General features: G+C 42.8%; 2 protein-coding genes across 4 annotated transcripts in view; one reads left to right on the forward strand and one right to left on the reverse strand.

Annotated features, from left to right (window-relative positions):
- The window catches only part of Slc25a40 (solute carrier family 25 member 40), a 29,359-nt gene extending 22,904 nt beyond the window's left edge, over positions 1-6,455 (reverse strand). Inside the window, exons 1-3 of one of the 3 annotated variants that reach the window (XM_055613013.1) lie at positions 6,271-6,455; positions 2,175-2,260; positions 1,954-2,057 (exon numbers count right to left, since the gene is read on the reverse strand). In XM_055613013.1, the coding sequence (XP_055468988.1) occupies positions 1,954-2,053 (100 nt within the window). In that variant the 5' untranslated portion in view covers positions 2,054-2,057; positions 2,175-2,260; positions 6,271-6,455. Of the gene's footprint in view, positions 1-1,953; positions 2,079-2,174; positions 2,261-3,430; positions 3,542-6,270 lie in introns of those variants that run through there. The other 2 variants (XM_055613015.1, XM_055613014.1) reach the window with 2 other exon arrangements.
- Positions 6,456-6,611: 156 nt separating this feature from the next.
- The window catches only part of Dbf4 (DBF4 zinc finger), a 35,922-nt gene continuing 29,756 nt past the window's right edge, over positions 6,612-12,777 (forward strand). The window contains exons 1-2 of the mRNA XM_055612814.1: positions 6,612-6,899; positions 7,991-8,163. Of these exons, the coding sequence (XP_055468789.1) occupies positions 6,854-6,899; positions 7,991-8,163 (219 nt within the window). The 5' untranslated portion in view covers positions 6,612-6,853. The remainder of the gene's footprint in view (positions 6,900-7,990; positions 8,164-12,777) is intronic.

The raw sequence follows: 12,777 nt of genomic DNA on the forward strand, positions 1-12,777 counted from the left end.
TATCCCTGCTGTAGCCAACTCCCTGTCTCCTCCTAGTCCCTCCCTGCCACCCTCTTTTCCCTCTATGCCTTTTCCCTAGTCCCCTGATAGGGGAAGACCTCCTCCCCTTCTATCTGACCCTAGCCTATCAGGTCTCATTAAGGCTGGCTGCATTGTCTTCCTCTGTGGCCTGGCAAGGCTGCACACCACAGGGGGAGGCGATCAAAGAGCCAGCCACTGAGTTCATGTCAGAGACAGTCCCTGTTCCCCTTACTAGGGAACCCAGTTGGACACTGAACTGCCATGCGCTACATTTCTGCAGGGGTTCTAGGTCCTCTCCATGCATGGTCCTTGGTTGTAGTATCAGTCTCTGCAGGACCCCCTAGACCCAGGTATTTTGGCTCTGTTGCTTTCCTGGTGGAGCTCCTGGTCTTTCTATCTCCCTCTTCTTCCATAAGATTTCTGGCACTCTGCCTAAAGTTTGGCTATGAGTCTCAGTATCTCCTTTAATACCCTGGTGGGTAGTCTTTCAGAAGTCCTCTGTGGAATGCTCCTGTCCTGTTCCTTGTCTTTTCCTACTTCCAATGTCTATCCTGTTTGCCCTTCTGAGTGAGGTTTCAGCCTCTTTCCTCAGGTCCTCCTTGTTTAGCTTCATTAGGACTATAAATTTCAATCTTAAAGAAATGCTCACTGTCCTTAGCCATTTGAGAAATGCAAATCAAAACAACCCTGAGGCCAATCAGTTCACGTCAGAGACAGTCCCTGTTCCTATTACAATGGAAACCACTTGGATACTGAACTGCCATGGGCTACATCTGTGCAGGGGTCTTAGGTTATCTCCATGCATGGTCCTTGGTTGGCGTATCAGTTTCAGGAAAGACCCCTGTGCTCAGATTTTTTGGTTCTGTTGTTCTCCTTGTGAAGTTCCTGTCCTCTCCAGATCTTACTGTTCCCCACAACTTTCATAAGATTCCCTGCACTCTGCCCAAAGGTTGCCCATAAGTCTCAGCATCTGCATTGATAGTCTACAGGGCAGAGCCTTTCAGAGGCCCTCAGTGTCAGGCTCCTGACTTGTTCCCTCTTTTCTCCTTCTTCTGATGTCCACTCTTTGCCTTTCTGGATAGGAGTTGAGCATTTTAGCAAGAGTCCTCCCTCTTGATTAGTTTATTTAGGTGTACAGATTTTAGTAGGTTTATTCTATATTATATGGCTATATGAGTGAGTATATACCGTGTGTATCTTTCTGCTTCTGAGATAGCTCACTCAGGGGACTGGAGAGATGGCTCAGAGGTTAAGAGCACTGGCTGTTCTCCCAGAGGTTCTGAGCTCAATCCCCAGCAACCACATGGTGGCTCCCAACCATCTATAATGGATCTCTTCATTTTCTATTCTTTTCACATTACCCTGATAAAATACTGGAATCCAGACTAATAAATAATATATCATAATAGTATATATATCATTATCGAGACTATAATGATAATATATACTATAATATATATTATGGCTCAGCAAAGTGCCTTCCACACAAGCACGTAGACTAGAGTTTGAATCTCAGCACCCATGTTAAACATTGGGCCCTGTGGCACTGGACTGTAATCCCAGCACAGGAAAGTAAAGACAAGAGGATTTATGGGGTTTTCTAGCCAGTCATTCGGCTCTGGATTCATTGGGAGACCCTGTCTGGATATCCAGCATCGAACACACACTTGCATATACATATCCAAGCATGTGTATGCGCGCGCGCACACACACACACGCACACACACACACACACACACACACAGAGGCATATACACACCAAAAACAGCAACAGAAGATGTTGACACTGACTCCCGGCTGCCACATGCACACAAATATGTACACATACATACATCCAATACACACATCCCTCAAAATAATATCATTACTTCACAGATAACAAACTCTAGAATATTCAAAACTACGTAATCTGTACTGGTTGCATAATTTTACCCATTAGCGATGTCAGTATAGCTCCAGTACAAGAGGCGAGCATCTGCTGAAGAGGTGTCACTTGTACTGCTGGTGGTGGATCCTCGGTTTCAGATTCCATATTTCTAAGTAGTTGAAAAATAAATCTGTTAAAGCAAAAAATTAAAATAGTATATGGCACATATATACTACATATATGTACATATGTAATAAAGCTGAATGGAAAATACTTTCAAAATTACCTGTTAATCTATTGTTGTTCAGTTGTAACAACAATAATCAGGAGTGCTTGCCCAACATGCCCAAGTCTTGGGTTTGATTCTCAGCACTGCAAAAATAAAGCAAAATACAGCAGAAAAAAATTCACATGAAGCAAGTTATCACTGCCAAAAGTAAACAAGCTATAAATGAAAGCTAGTGTGCAGCTGCCATTACTAGCTCACGCCCTCTGATAAGAATGTGTGTGATTAAGCTGTCTGAGTAACATTACATTTGCAGGACAGGTAACCAAAAGGTATGGAAACATCCTGACCAAGAGTCAGAACAAAAGCAGTAAGAGACAAGGATTTACAAAATCTGTATGTTTACAGAAAGCATTACTTAGATACCTTCTTTATTCTTGAACAGACTACCACTCAATAGGACACAAATTTTATTGCATACCAATAGTTGGTGTATAATTATAAAAGAAAAACACATGGCCTTAATCATTTTCTTATAAAAACTTCATGAAACAGACAATATTTATTACCTTTTGGCAGTCATATATATATATATATATATATATATATATATATATATATATACACATATAATTATAAACATATTTAAACACATACAGACATTGATACATGTGTACATGCTGTTTTAAAAAAACAGTAAATTCTATTTATGTTTGGTTAGTACTCTGTTATGGATATAACACAAACATAACAAATGTTCATTTCATTTTTAATGTTTGCAGAGTATATAATTATGCTTAAATGATCTCTTATACTTAGGTTGTTGAGTTCTCAATGGCAAACCATTTTGATATAATATCTTATTCATGTATCTCTTCGTAGTCTTCCTACACTTACCTTGGGAAACTAAGACAGTTAGGCTAAAATATTTAAAAACTTAATACACAATGGGGCACGGTGACACATTCCTTTAATCCCAGCACTCAGGAGGCAAAGACAGGGGAACCTCTGAGTACAAGGCTAGCCTGGTCTACAGAGTATTTCCAGGACAGCCAGAATACACAGGGAAACCCAGTCTCAAACAAAACAAAACCAAGCAACCGCAACCGACTAAACCCCCTTCACTACAAAGCATGGAGGGCTGGTGAGCAGCTTCAATCCCACGTCTGAGGAAGCGGAGATACAAGGACGGAAGGTTACAAACCAGTCTGGACTTTACAACAGATTTGGATATAAACTTCCTTTCCTAAGAGACAGACTCATGCACACTTTGGCTGGCAGTATTATGTCATTCCATCACACGCATGTTCACAAACCTTGTTTCTCTTAACATGACATATGTCTTGTCCCCTCCCTGTCCTCTGCTTCCTGGATGTCAGGAGCTGAACCTCTCTGCTCCCCTATACACTTCTGCCACAATATCGCACACCAACAGCTAGAAAATGAGTTCAATACAAATAATTAGTATTAGAGGCCTCAAGTGAGCAGATAAGGGTTGGGTCTAAGTCAGATTTACTGTGAACAGGAACAACAGAAAACACCTTTTGGCAAGGAAGGTTTAGGTGGAAGAAATAAAACAGTGAAGTGATAGGTATTACAAAATTGTCTAAACTCAAAGAATATAAAATGTATATTGGTCAAGTAGATTAAGCAAATATTAACTTCATTAGCAGACGAGGAAATTACCGAATAAAAGGGTTACTATTCGGCTGCAGATACAACTCAGTGCAGTGGTAAAGCATGAGGTAACAAGTTCAGTGCCCAGAACAACACACACACACACACACACACACACACACACACATAATTGGTTTGTCCAAGGTCATAAAATTGTCTTAAGGCTAGATCAGTTCTAAATGAATTAGCGTCTCTTGATTTATGGCCAAATAAACGTTCACTGAGTCCCGGGGGTGTCCCAACTTTTGACATTGTGACATGATGTCATCTACAAATGTGTCACATTCATAGCTATCCTAGAATGCATTTAGTTTATGGGCCACAGGCTGGCTCCCAGTTTTAATCCCAGAACTTGGGAGGCAGAGGCCCCATTCATTTATTCTTCATCTGAAGGACTCCAAGTACATTTTCAAGATCTACTTTAGGCTGGGTGTTGGTCATGCCTGTAATTCCAGCCCTTGGGAGGCTGATGCAAGAGGCTCTCTATTGACTTCCAGGTCAGTCTAGGCCACACAGTAAGTCAAGCAGACACCATTTCAAAAAGAGGAATGAAAAAACAAGGTCTGCTTTAACAAAAACCACATTCTTTTACAGACCCGATTACTCACAGGTAAGGACATTTCTATCTTTCTATGACCAAGTCCTCCTCCTTCCTGTGGCTACTGTGATTGGGGTTCCACATGACACTGGGTGGTAAGACTGAAAAATTACTAACTGTATAGTGAGCAGATTTTTTTGCTTGTTCATAGCTTCGAATTATCACTTATGTAACACATAAGGGCGAGTCTAACAACATAGTCCCAACTCTTTCACTGTCCTATTTCATAAGAAATATAAATCGCCCGATATAAAAGCATAAAATGGACTTTCATTTTCACTATTTTCAGAAGAAAGATGATTATATCCTCCCCATATCCAGAAAACTTCAAAAAACCCAATCTTCTCTTCTATCATTCCTTCCTTACTGGCCATTTTTTTATTTCGGTGTGCTCTACCTGTGACTTCAAAATCACTGTTTTTTATCTAGTACTTAGCTATATTACCATTCAAATTATACTTCCCTATATTATCATTCAAACTATCACTAAGGAAATGAAAGACATCTTCCATGACAAAACCATAGATGTACTTAGTATTCAGGTTTTAGCCATCTTGAACTCTGTTGGGAACTGAGTTGTGCAAGGCTCACCGGAACGACAGAAATTACAGGGCTCTTACTGTGAGTTGTGCAAGGCTCATCGGAATGAGAGCAATTACAGGGCTCTTACTGTTCCAGGCATGGTACTATGCTTTCAAGAACAGTCCAATTAATCTCCATAACTATTGGCCCCCCTCCCGCCACCTTTTCAGACTAAAATTTAGCCTCAAAATTACCCATTTCCTATAGTTTCTAGAAGCTGGAACCACCTGAATTCTGTAGGAAAATCCCATGACTCCACACCATTAAGTTTTGTTCTCAGTTCTCTTCCGACATCTCAGCCTGCTGTCCCTGCTGCTTCACTCTCATTTCCTTATCCTCAGAATCTCTACTTTTATCTCACAAACTCTGCTCCAGGGCAATCCACCCACCCTCATGGCTTTAACTCTATTCCGTTAGTGTTTCTCAAACATTTAAATCATTTCACGAACATGGAGATTCTGGGTTCCTTCTGTAGCTTACATTTTTTACTTTTCTCCCCAATTAAAAAAAAAAAAACTTTGTTCATACTGTATCTCCTCCTTCTCAAGACCTGTTAAGCACGTGTATATAAACTCAAATCCACAAGTACAATATCTCTTAACGCATACTTCTCTTCCTGGCTCCCTCCCAGGTATTTCTCGTGAAAACAAATGATCTCCAAAGTGATCGTTTAATAATGACAGACAGCCCCCTCCCTGATTATTGCTCCAGACTCCAACCTTAACCTATTCAAAACAAAATCATTTCTTTTAGGAATTCGAATCCATCTTGATAATGTCTTAGGCTAACAGTCTCACCATTCATCTAGACTTAATCTGCACTGACTGTCTTGAGGTACTACATCAAAAACCAATACTATGAGGAGCGTCTATCAAGGCCGGGAGCTAAGAAATGCAAAACAGTACAAAACATAACGTTTGTAAGGGTGCGAGCAGAAGCACACGCAAAACAAGTCGTGTGAGGCACTTTCTCACTTATAAAGCAAAACTGAAACAAATAAAAAAACGTAAATTTCGTCTTGATCGTAATCCTATTATTCCCATTTTATCAGATGAAAAATCCCGAGATTCACTTTCCACGCTTTTATTGTTGCAAAAAAAAATAATAAATAAATAAATATATATATATATGCGAGAAAGAAGAGGTCTATACAGAACAAAAGTACCCAAAGGGCTACGAGAGTGGGGTCGGGCGGGTGGACCCTGCCACCTTGGCCGCCCGGGACCTCTGCGGCCTGCCTGCAGGTCGGCGGGAGCCCAGAGCCCGGCCCCGCGTCCCACACGCGGCTAACTGGCGTACCTGGTGGCTAGGCGACTGCAAGGCGCGGGTCGCAGCAAAGCTAGCAGGTGGTAATGGCCACACGGTGGGTCGGCCGGCCTCCGAGGCTGACGGGGTCTACTGCCCCGATTGCTACACGCCCCGAGCTGCAGAGCGGCGCCGGAACTCGAAAGGACAGGACGCCGGGGAGCCGGGGTCTGCGGCGAGGCGGGCCCGCACGCCGGGGGGCGGAGCGAGGGCGGGTCGGGGGCGGGGCCAGCGCGCCGGGGGCGGAGTCGCCCTCAGGGGGCGGGGCCCGCGCGGACGGGCAGGTGGAGCTTGCGCGGGCCCGGCCCCGGCGTAGGAAGGGCGGGGAGCGCGTCTGGGCGCCGCGGTCGCGTGACGCGTTTTCAAATCTTTAACCGCCGCGGCTCCCACGTCCGAGCTTCGGCCCCTTCCTCCTCCGAGCATCGGCGCCGGAACCGGCCCCGAAGACTCAGCCAGCGGACGCCGCCCCGCCCCGCGGCCCGGAGGCCGAGGCCGGGCGAGCCTCGGAGCCTGGTGTTGGCCGCCGTCCCATGCGGCCCCCGCCGCGGCCCCAGCATGTAGGTGCCTGGCGGCTACCATGAGCCTCGAGACCATGAGGATCCAGAGCAAAGCACCTCTGTCCGGTAGGGAGCCCCTCCCCGCCGCCGACCCTTTCATCCCTTCCTGCTCCGCCCGTCCCACGGCGGGTTCTGGGGAGGCTTCCCGCGGGGGATCCCCGGCTGCTTTGGCATCTCTGGGTTCTCGGCGCCCCGGAGGCGCTCGGGGATGGTCTCCGTGAGAGGACGGCGCTGCCCGGGCCCCTCGTGCTCCCTCCCCGCCGCAGCTGCGAGCCCGCATTCTCGGGGCTGCAAGGCTTTCAGACATCAGACATCAGACAATGCGCGGGTCCCGGACGGCCTGGCCGTCCCCACTCCGTTTGTGGCTGTAATTAAAACCGAGCGAGCGAGCGTGTGTGTGTGTGTGTGTGTGTTTTCAGCCTCAGAGACAAGACAAAAACAGATGTACGTTTCAGTCTCATTATCTCGTGTAAAAGTAAAAATTCGTTATAAGGAAATCTTCTAAGAGATAGATGCCTGTGTGACTGTTAACTGGAAAGTGCACGTTGTGTTGGACGACTTGAAAGAAGTTCCTTGATTCTCATCTGCTTGTAAAAGTAAGATGAATGGCGATGTCTTTCATAGTGGGCCCGAGTTCTTCAATAGGTAAACAAAAGTGTGCGAACTGCATAATTTAGTTCTTTTAGCACTAGGCTAATTATGAAACCAAAATTTGAGCACCTAGGAAACCTTGATGATTAAGTTTATTCTAGGTACTTCTCTGTGTGTGTATGTGTGTGTGCGCCTACGCATATAAGCTTTTAAAATACGAAACGCCTGTGTTGGGTTTTCACAGAACTATTAATACCCACACGAAGTTTACATCCCGATAAAGATTTTCAAAAGGCTTTAATGAGTTTCCTGACTTCACCCATGGAACAGGAATAAATAATGAGTATTTCCTGCTTGTTCTCCAATATAAATGCTTGTGGAAGCATACAGGGCAGTTTTCCTTCATCCTAAGTGGTAATATTCAGGGATATATTTAGATTCTAAGGACTTGTTATGATTAACAAGTCCTTTTCTTTGTGTAGTTTAGGTTTAGTTGTTGAATATTTTTAAGCAGTTAAATTTTTCTCTGCATCTGAAACATTTACCTGGTGCTTTTTTAATCATAGGTGGCATCCAAGACAAAAATGAAAAGAACAGACCATCTTTGAAATCCCTGAAAACTGATAATAGACTGGAAAAATCCAAATATAAGCCGCTTTGGGGAAAAATATTTTACCTTGACTTGCCTTCTATCACTGTATGTGAAAAACTACAAAAAGATATAAAGGACCTTGGAGGGGTAAGTGAAACTACAAACCCACAAAGAGTGGGGGAAAACCTAGACCAGTACTTTATAACGTGGAATCATTAAAGAATTTCATTTTAGGAAATGGTGGCCCTTTATCAATAGCAGCCTTATAAACTGTGAGTTGTTTGGTATTAGTGAATCATTTGTGGATTGGGAGTGTAACCCAGTGGTTTAGCACCTACTGACACAAGATTTTCTGTGCTCAAATCCCAACACTAAGGGACAAAGAACACACTTTTTTGTTGTTGTTGATTTGTTTTTGTTTGTTTGTTTTTTGAGACAGGGTTTCTCTGTGTAGCCTTGGCTGTCCTGGACTCACTTTGTAGACCAGACTGGCCTCGAACTCACAGGCATGCCACTGCCTCCCTGAGTGCTGGGATTACAGGCATGCACCACCAGTTCCTGGCTAAGAAACCATGTTTTAAGCCTTTTGTAGCTGGACAAAATGTTCAAGTTTCTGTGACTAGTGGCTCAGTACAAAGGAATGAGACTCCTTTGTCCTAGTGAACTTCCTAGGAGCTGCTTGTCTGATGACTGGCGGGGGGGGAGGGGGGGGGCAAGACCTGTTCTGTGTTACAATAGTTCTTTAGTGGTGTGTGTGTGTAAGAGAGAGACTTATATAATATACTTGTACATAAGTGTGTGTGAGACTTACACATGTATTTGAGGAGAGAACTACTGAGGCAACATTCACCTGTTGAGGGAACACATGGAGTGATAGTTAAGCTGTCTTTACTGTTATACATTACTTAGATGATTAAAAAAGTTAAGCAAAAGTCTAAAGATTTTTTTTTTCAACATAGTGTTAGTATTACCTAAATTCTAGCAAATGAGGTTATTGTGGTTTTTACTGTTTCAAAGTTTTCTGTCTGGCAATTCACAAGAATACGTCACAGATTCCTCAGAACCTCTTGTTAATGTGATGTTTTTACTTACCTGCCTTTGAAATTTGTCTACTTTAGAAAGTGGGGTCGGGGTAGATAGAATTTTACTTTGAATATGAAAAGAATGTGAAATTTAATTTTTTTCCCTTTTTTTGTCAGTTACATTCATCTACAAATTGTATTGCAACCTGTTACTTTTACTACATTTCCTTATCCTCCCACTCTTGCTCACACCCTTCTTCATAACTAGGTCCCTTCCCACTCCCATGAGCATCCTGCTTTTTCTACTAGTCATCTTGTTGACTCACTATCATGTATTTATGGTAGCATTTATCAAAATGATCCAAATGGCTGCACTTCTAAAGGTCATGGCCAGTAGACCTGTCACCCATGACTGTATTGCCTATCAAGGGTATGTTAATGTGCTTAGGGTCTTAGATAGAAGTAAAGACCCCTCTAATTTAGAATGGAGTGCCATGTGCTAGTCTCTAATTCCAGAGTGACATGGTATGCCACTATTCTCTTTGGTTTTTTTGTTTAGTTTTTTGAGACACAGTTGTGTAGTTTTCTCTGTGGCTATCCTGTACACCAGGCTGGCTCCGAACTCACAGAGATCCACCTGCTTCTGCCTCCCGGAGTCCTGGGACTTCAGGCATGCATAACGGCATCAGCCCACCACCATTCTCTTAGTTGTCGGTGGCTGTGGACTAGTTGATAGCTCTCTTAAGTATGTTAACTTTAGGTCAAAGTCACTCATGTTTGGATTTGCATTCTAAGTCCAGTCTGCGAAACCTATATAGTAAAGGAATATTGACTGAATGAGCCCTTGACTACTGGGATAGAATCACGTCCTCTGTCCCTTTCTTTCTCACCCATCCTCACAGCACTTCCTAAAATACCTTTAAGAAACAGTTTTTGAGTTACTTCTACCATAGATAGTCGTCAACGAACATTTTGCTTTTATGTGTGTCAGAGTTTACCCTCATGTTTTCAAGTGTCTCAGTAGATGTATTAAAAGCTAAGTTTTATAATTGTGACTGGAGTTAGCATTTTATAATTGTGACTGGTCACGAAGGTGATTTTTCCCCTAAGGTGAGGTGTATCCATAGCACTCCAGATGTACCAAGCCCGGTGATTTCCACAAATGCAAAAATAACTCCACTGCATAATTTGTTATTGGGGATTGCATCTGCACTTTCCCTTAGGAAAGCAAAAGCTACTAGTGAGGTAGCTTTCAAGTAAGGGAGGGCACTTGCTGGGAAACCTGGTGACCTGAGTGTAGTCCTCGGGACTCACATGGTGAAGAGAGCTGACGTCCACAATTCACTAACTATCTTGTTGGAAAAAAAGTACTTAGTTCTGGTTTTTATAGCTCTTTATTTAATTGTTTCTGTATAATTTAAGGATGTTGGTTCAGTCCCAGTGTTGTGGTTTCTCTTAATACATTTAAAGAAACACTAGTTTTGTCAAATAGTCACTTAAAAGGCTATGTTTCCCCCAATTTTTAGTTTTATATAACCCTTCTATCCTTTCTGTTACTTACTTCAGATCACCCCAGTAGTGTCATTGTTTAAGTCACCAGCTATATTTGTTTTCCTCTATCTAGTCTTAATGAAACCATGTTACTATATTTATTTGCAAAGAATACTTGTGATAATTCAACTATTGATTGTACAACAGTCAATTGTTAAGAAAAATAGCTAAGTCAAAACTACTTAAGAAGGATATGAAGTCAGGCTTGCTGGTATACATACTTATAATCTCAGGGTTTAGGAGACCTAAGGCTGGAGATCTTGAGTTCAAGTCCATGCTGGCTTGGACTACTTTAGTAAGATCCTATTTACAAAACAAAACGAAGGGTAGGCCCATTTCTAAACAGCTTAGAATAAAACAATTGGAGAAGGAAAATATAAAGGCAGTGCTTATTGTTTTAGTTAGTGGTTTGACCCTAGGAGAGCAGGGTCTAAAAGTGAGGTGGACTATGCATAATAGCCAACTTTATTCAAAGAATCAAGCTGTTTATACACTGAGGGTTAGCCAAGAAGTGCATGAGTAAGGTGTTCAGTCACCACCCATGGCAAAATCTTGTGTTTTCATAGAGGTATGTGGGTAACAACAGCTGAAGCAAACTCATTCCTATCTGCTACACCTGGAAAGGGCACAAAAACATTCCAAGAACAATTCTATGTTTTGATAAAACTGAGGTCACAAGACTCATCTTGTTTTCTTGGAGTTTTCTCCCAAGCACTCAGGATTCTCACTCAACTCCACCCTTGGATCTTTACCTGGGGAAACACACCACCTTCCTCCCCACCTAGATAGGGATCCCATGACAGACCAAAGTATGGATACAACCAAAGTTTAAGTTGGTGAACCAGTGAATTTTATTGGGGTTACTTACAGGAACAGAAATGATTCAAAGACAGCTATATATACTAAGGCCCACGACAGCATGGGTGCCAGACCGCTCACAAATGCTGGAAAACTTGAAGCACACTGACACTGCACATCCTCAGGCAGCTCAGCAGGTTGGAAAGTATCCTTTTCAAGTAATTCTGGTCTAACCCTCTTCCAAGCAGCTGGTCTAGTCTGGTCTGATCTGGTTTAGTCTCAGAGCCTTTGAAACTTTTCTCCTCAGTGGGTCTTCTTTTTACCTCATCTTTTTGTCTTAAGAGGTGTTCTCAGCTTATATTGTTTGCTCTGTCGAGGAGGGGCCCAGTGAATCTGGTCAGTTTCAGGAACTCCTTAAAAACCTCTTGAATTTACCCTCCTGTTTAAAAAGTTCACTGTAAGATGTGTGTTTCAGTCTTCCAGGATACTCTTACACAACACATGGGTACAACAGATTGTACTATGAAAGTGGAAGGAAGGAGAGACTACTTCTAGCACAAGAATTGTAGAGGACATTGTGTGGGCCCAACAACCAGTAATTACAGATCGGCCCGCAAAGTGCTTTACTAGAAATTGCTGTTAGGACACAAATGAAAATGCTTCCTTTTGGGCTTTGAGCCCAGACAAGCGGCTGAGATGCCTTTTTAACCAGTTTCTCCCAGCGTCCCTCAGTCTCTACCTGTTACCATGTGTGGCTGGCATACCCTACCCTCTGCCCTGAACTTTCCAGTCTGGGGATGGGGGCTTCCCCCCCCCCCCGCCACACCCCGAGGCTCTTTACTATATAATACAGACATTTTGGCTCTTCTCTCCCTAAGTCTATCCCTCTCCTCCCTCCCCCTACATTTTCCTGTCTCTCCCTGTATAGTGACTTCCTCTTTCCTTAGGACCAGTAAACCTGCCAGTAGCTGCTCCCCAAAAAAATGCATTTAAATACTTTAAGGTGTCTTGAATTACCTCATTTTACCTGTGGAAGAATGCTTATCACTTACCATCCATTATAAATCAATACAGTTAAGGTTTGAACTGGATCTTAAAGGTCTATTAGGAATGTACTTAGTAAACTGGATATACTTTTTGGAAAGAACATACTTAAAATATTTGCCTATATAGGTGTGTTTGTGTACTTGATGATCTGCAAACTACCTTGAGAGTGAAATTTAGATATGGAAGTGGCAGGAACCAGTTTTGTTAAAACCAGATTATAAAGGACATTTTTCTTTGTTATGTAGGATAAAGGAGTAGGGTTGGGCTTTTAGGCTAGGTCTTATTTTATATTTCAGGTTGGCCTGGAACTTTATAATCTTTCTGGCTTCATTTCCCCAGTTCT

Source organism: Psammomys obesus, unplaced genomic scaffold (genome assembly GCF_907164565.1).
Source record: "Psammomys obesus unplaced genomic scaffold, mPsaObe1.curated_primary_1811, whole genome shotgun sequence".
NCBI classification, from domain to species: domain Eukaryota; kingdom Metazoa; phylum Chordata; class Mammalia; order Rodentia; family Muridae; genus Psammomys; species Psammomys obesus.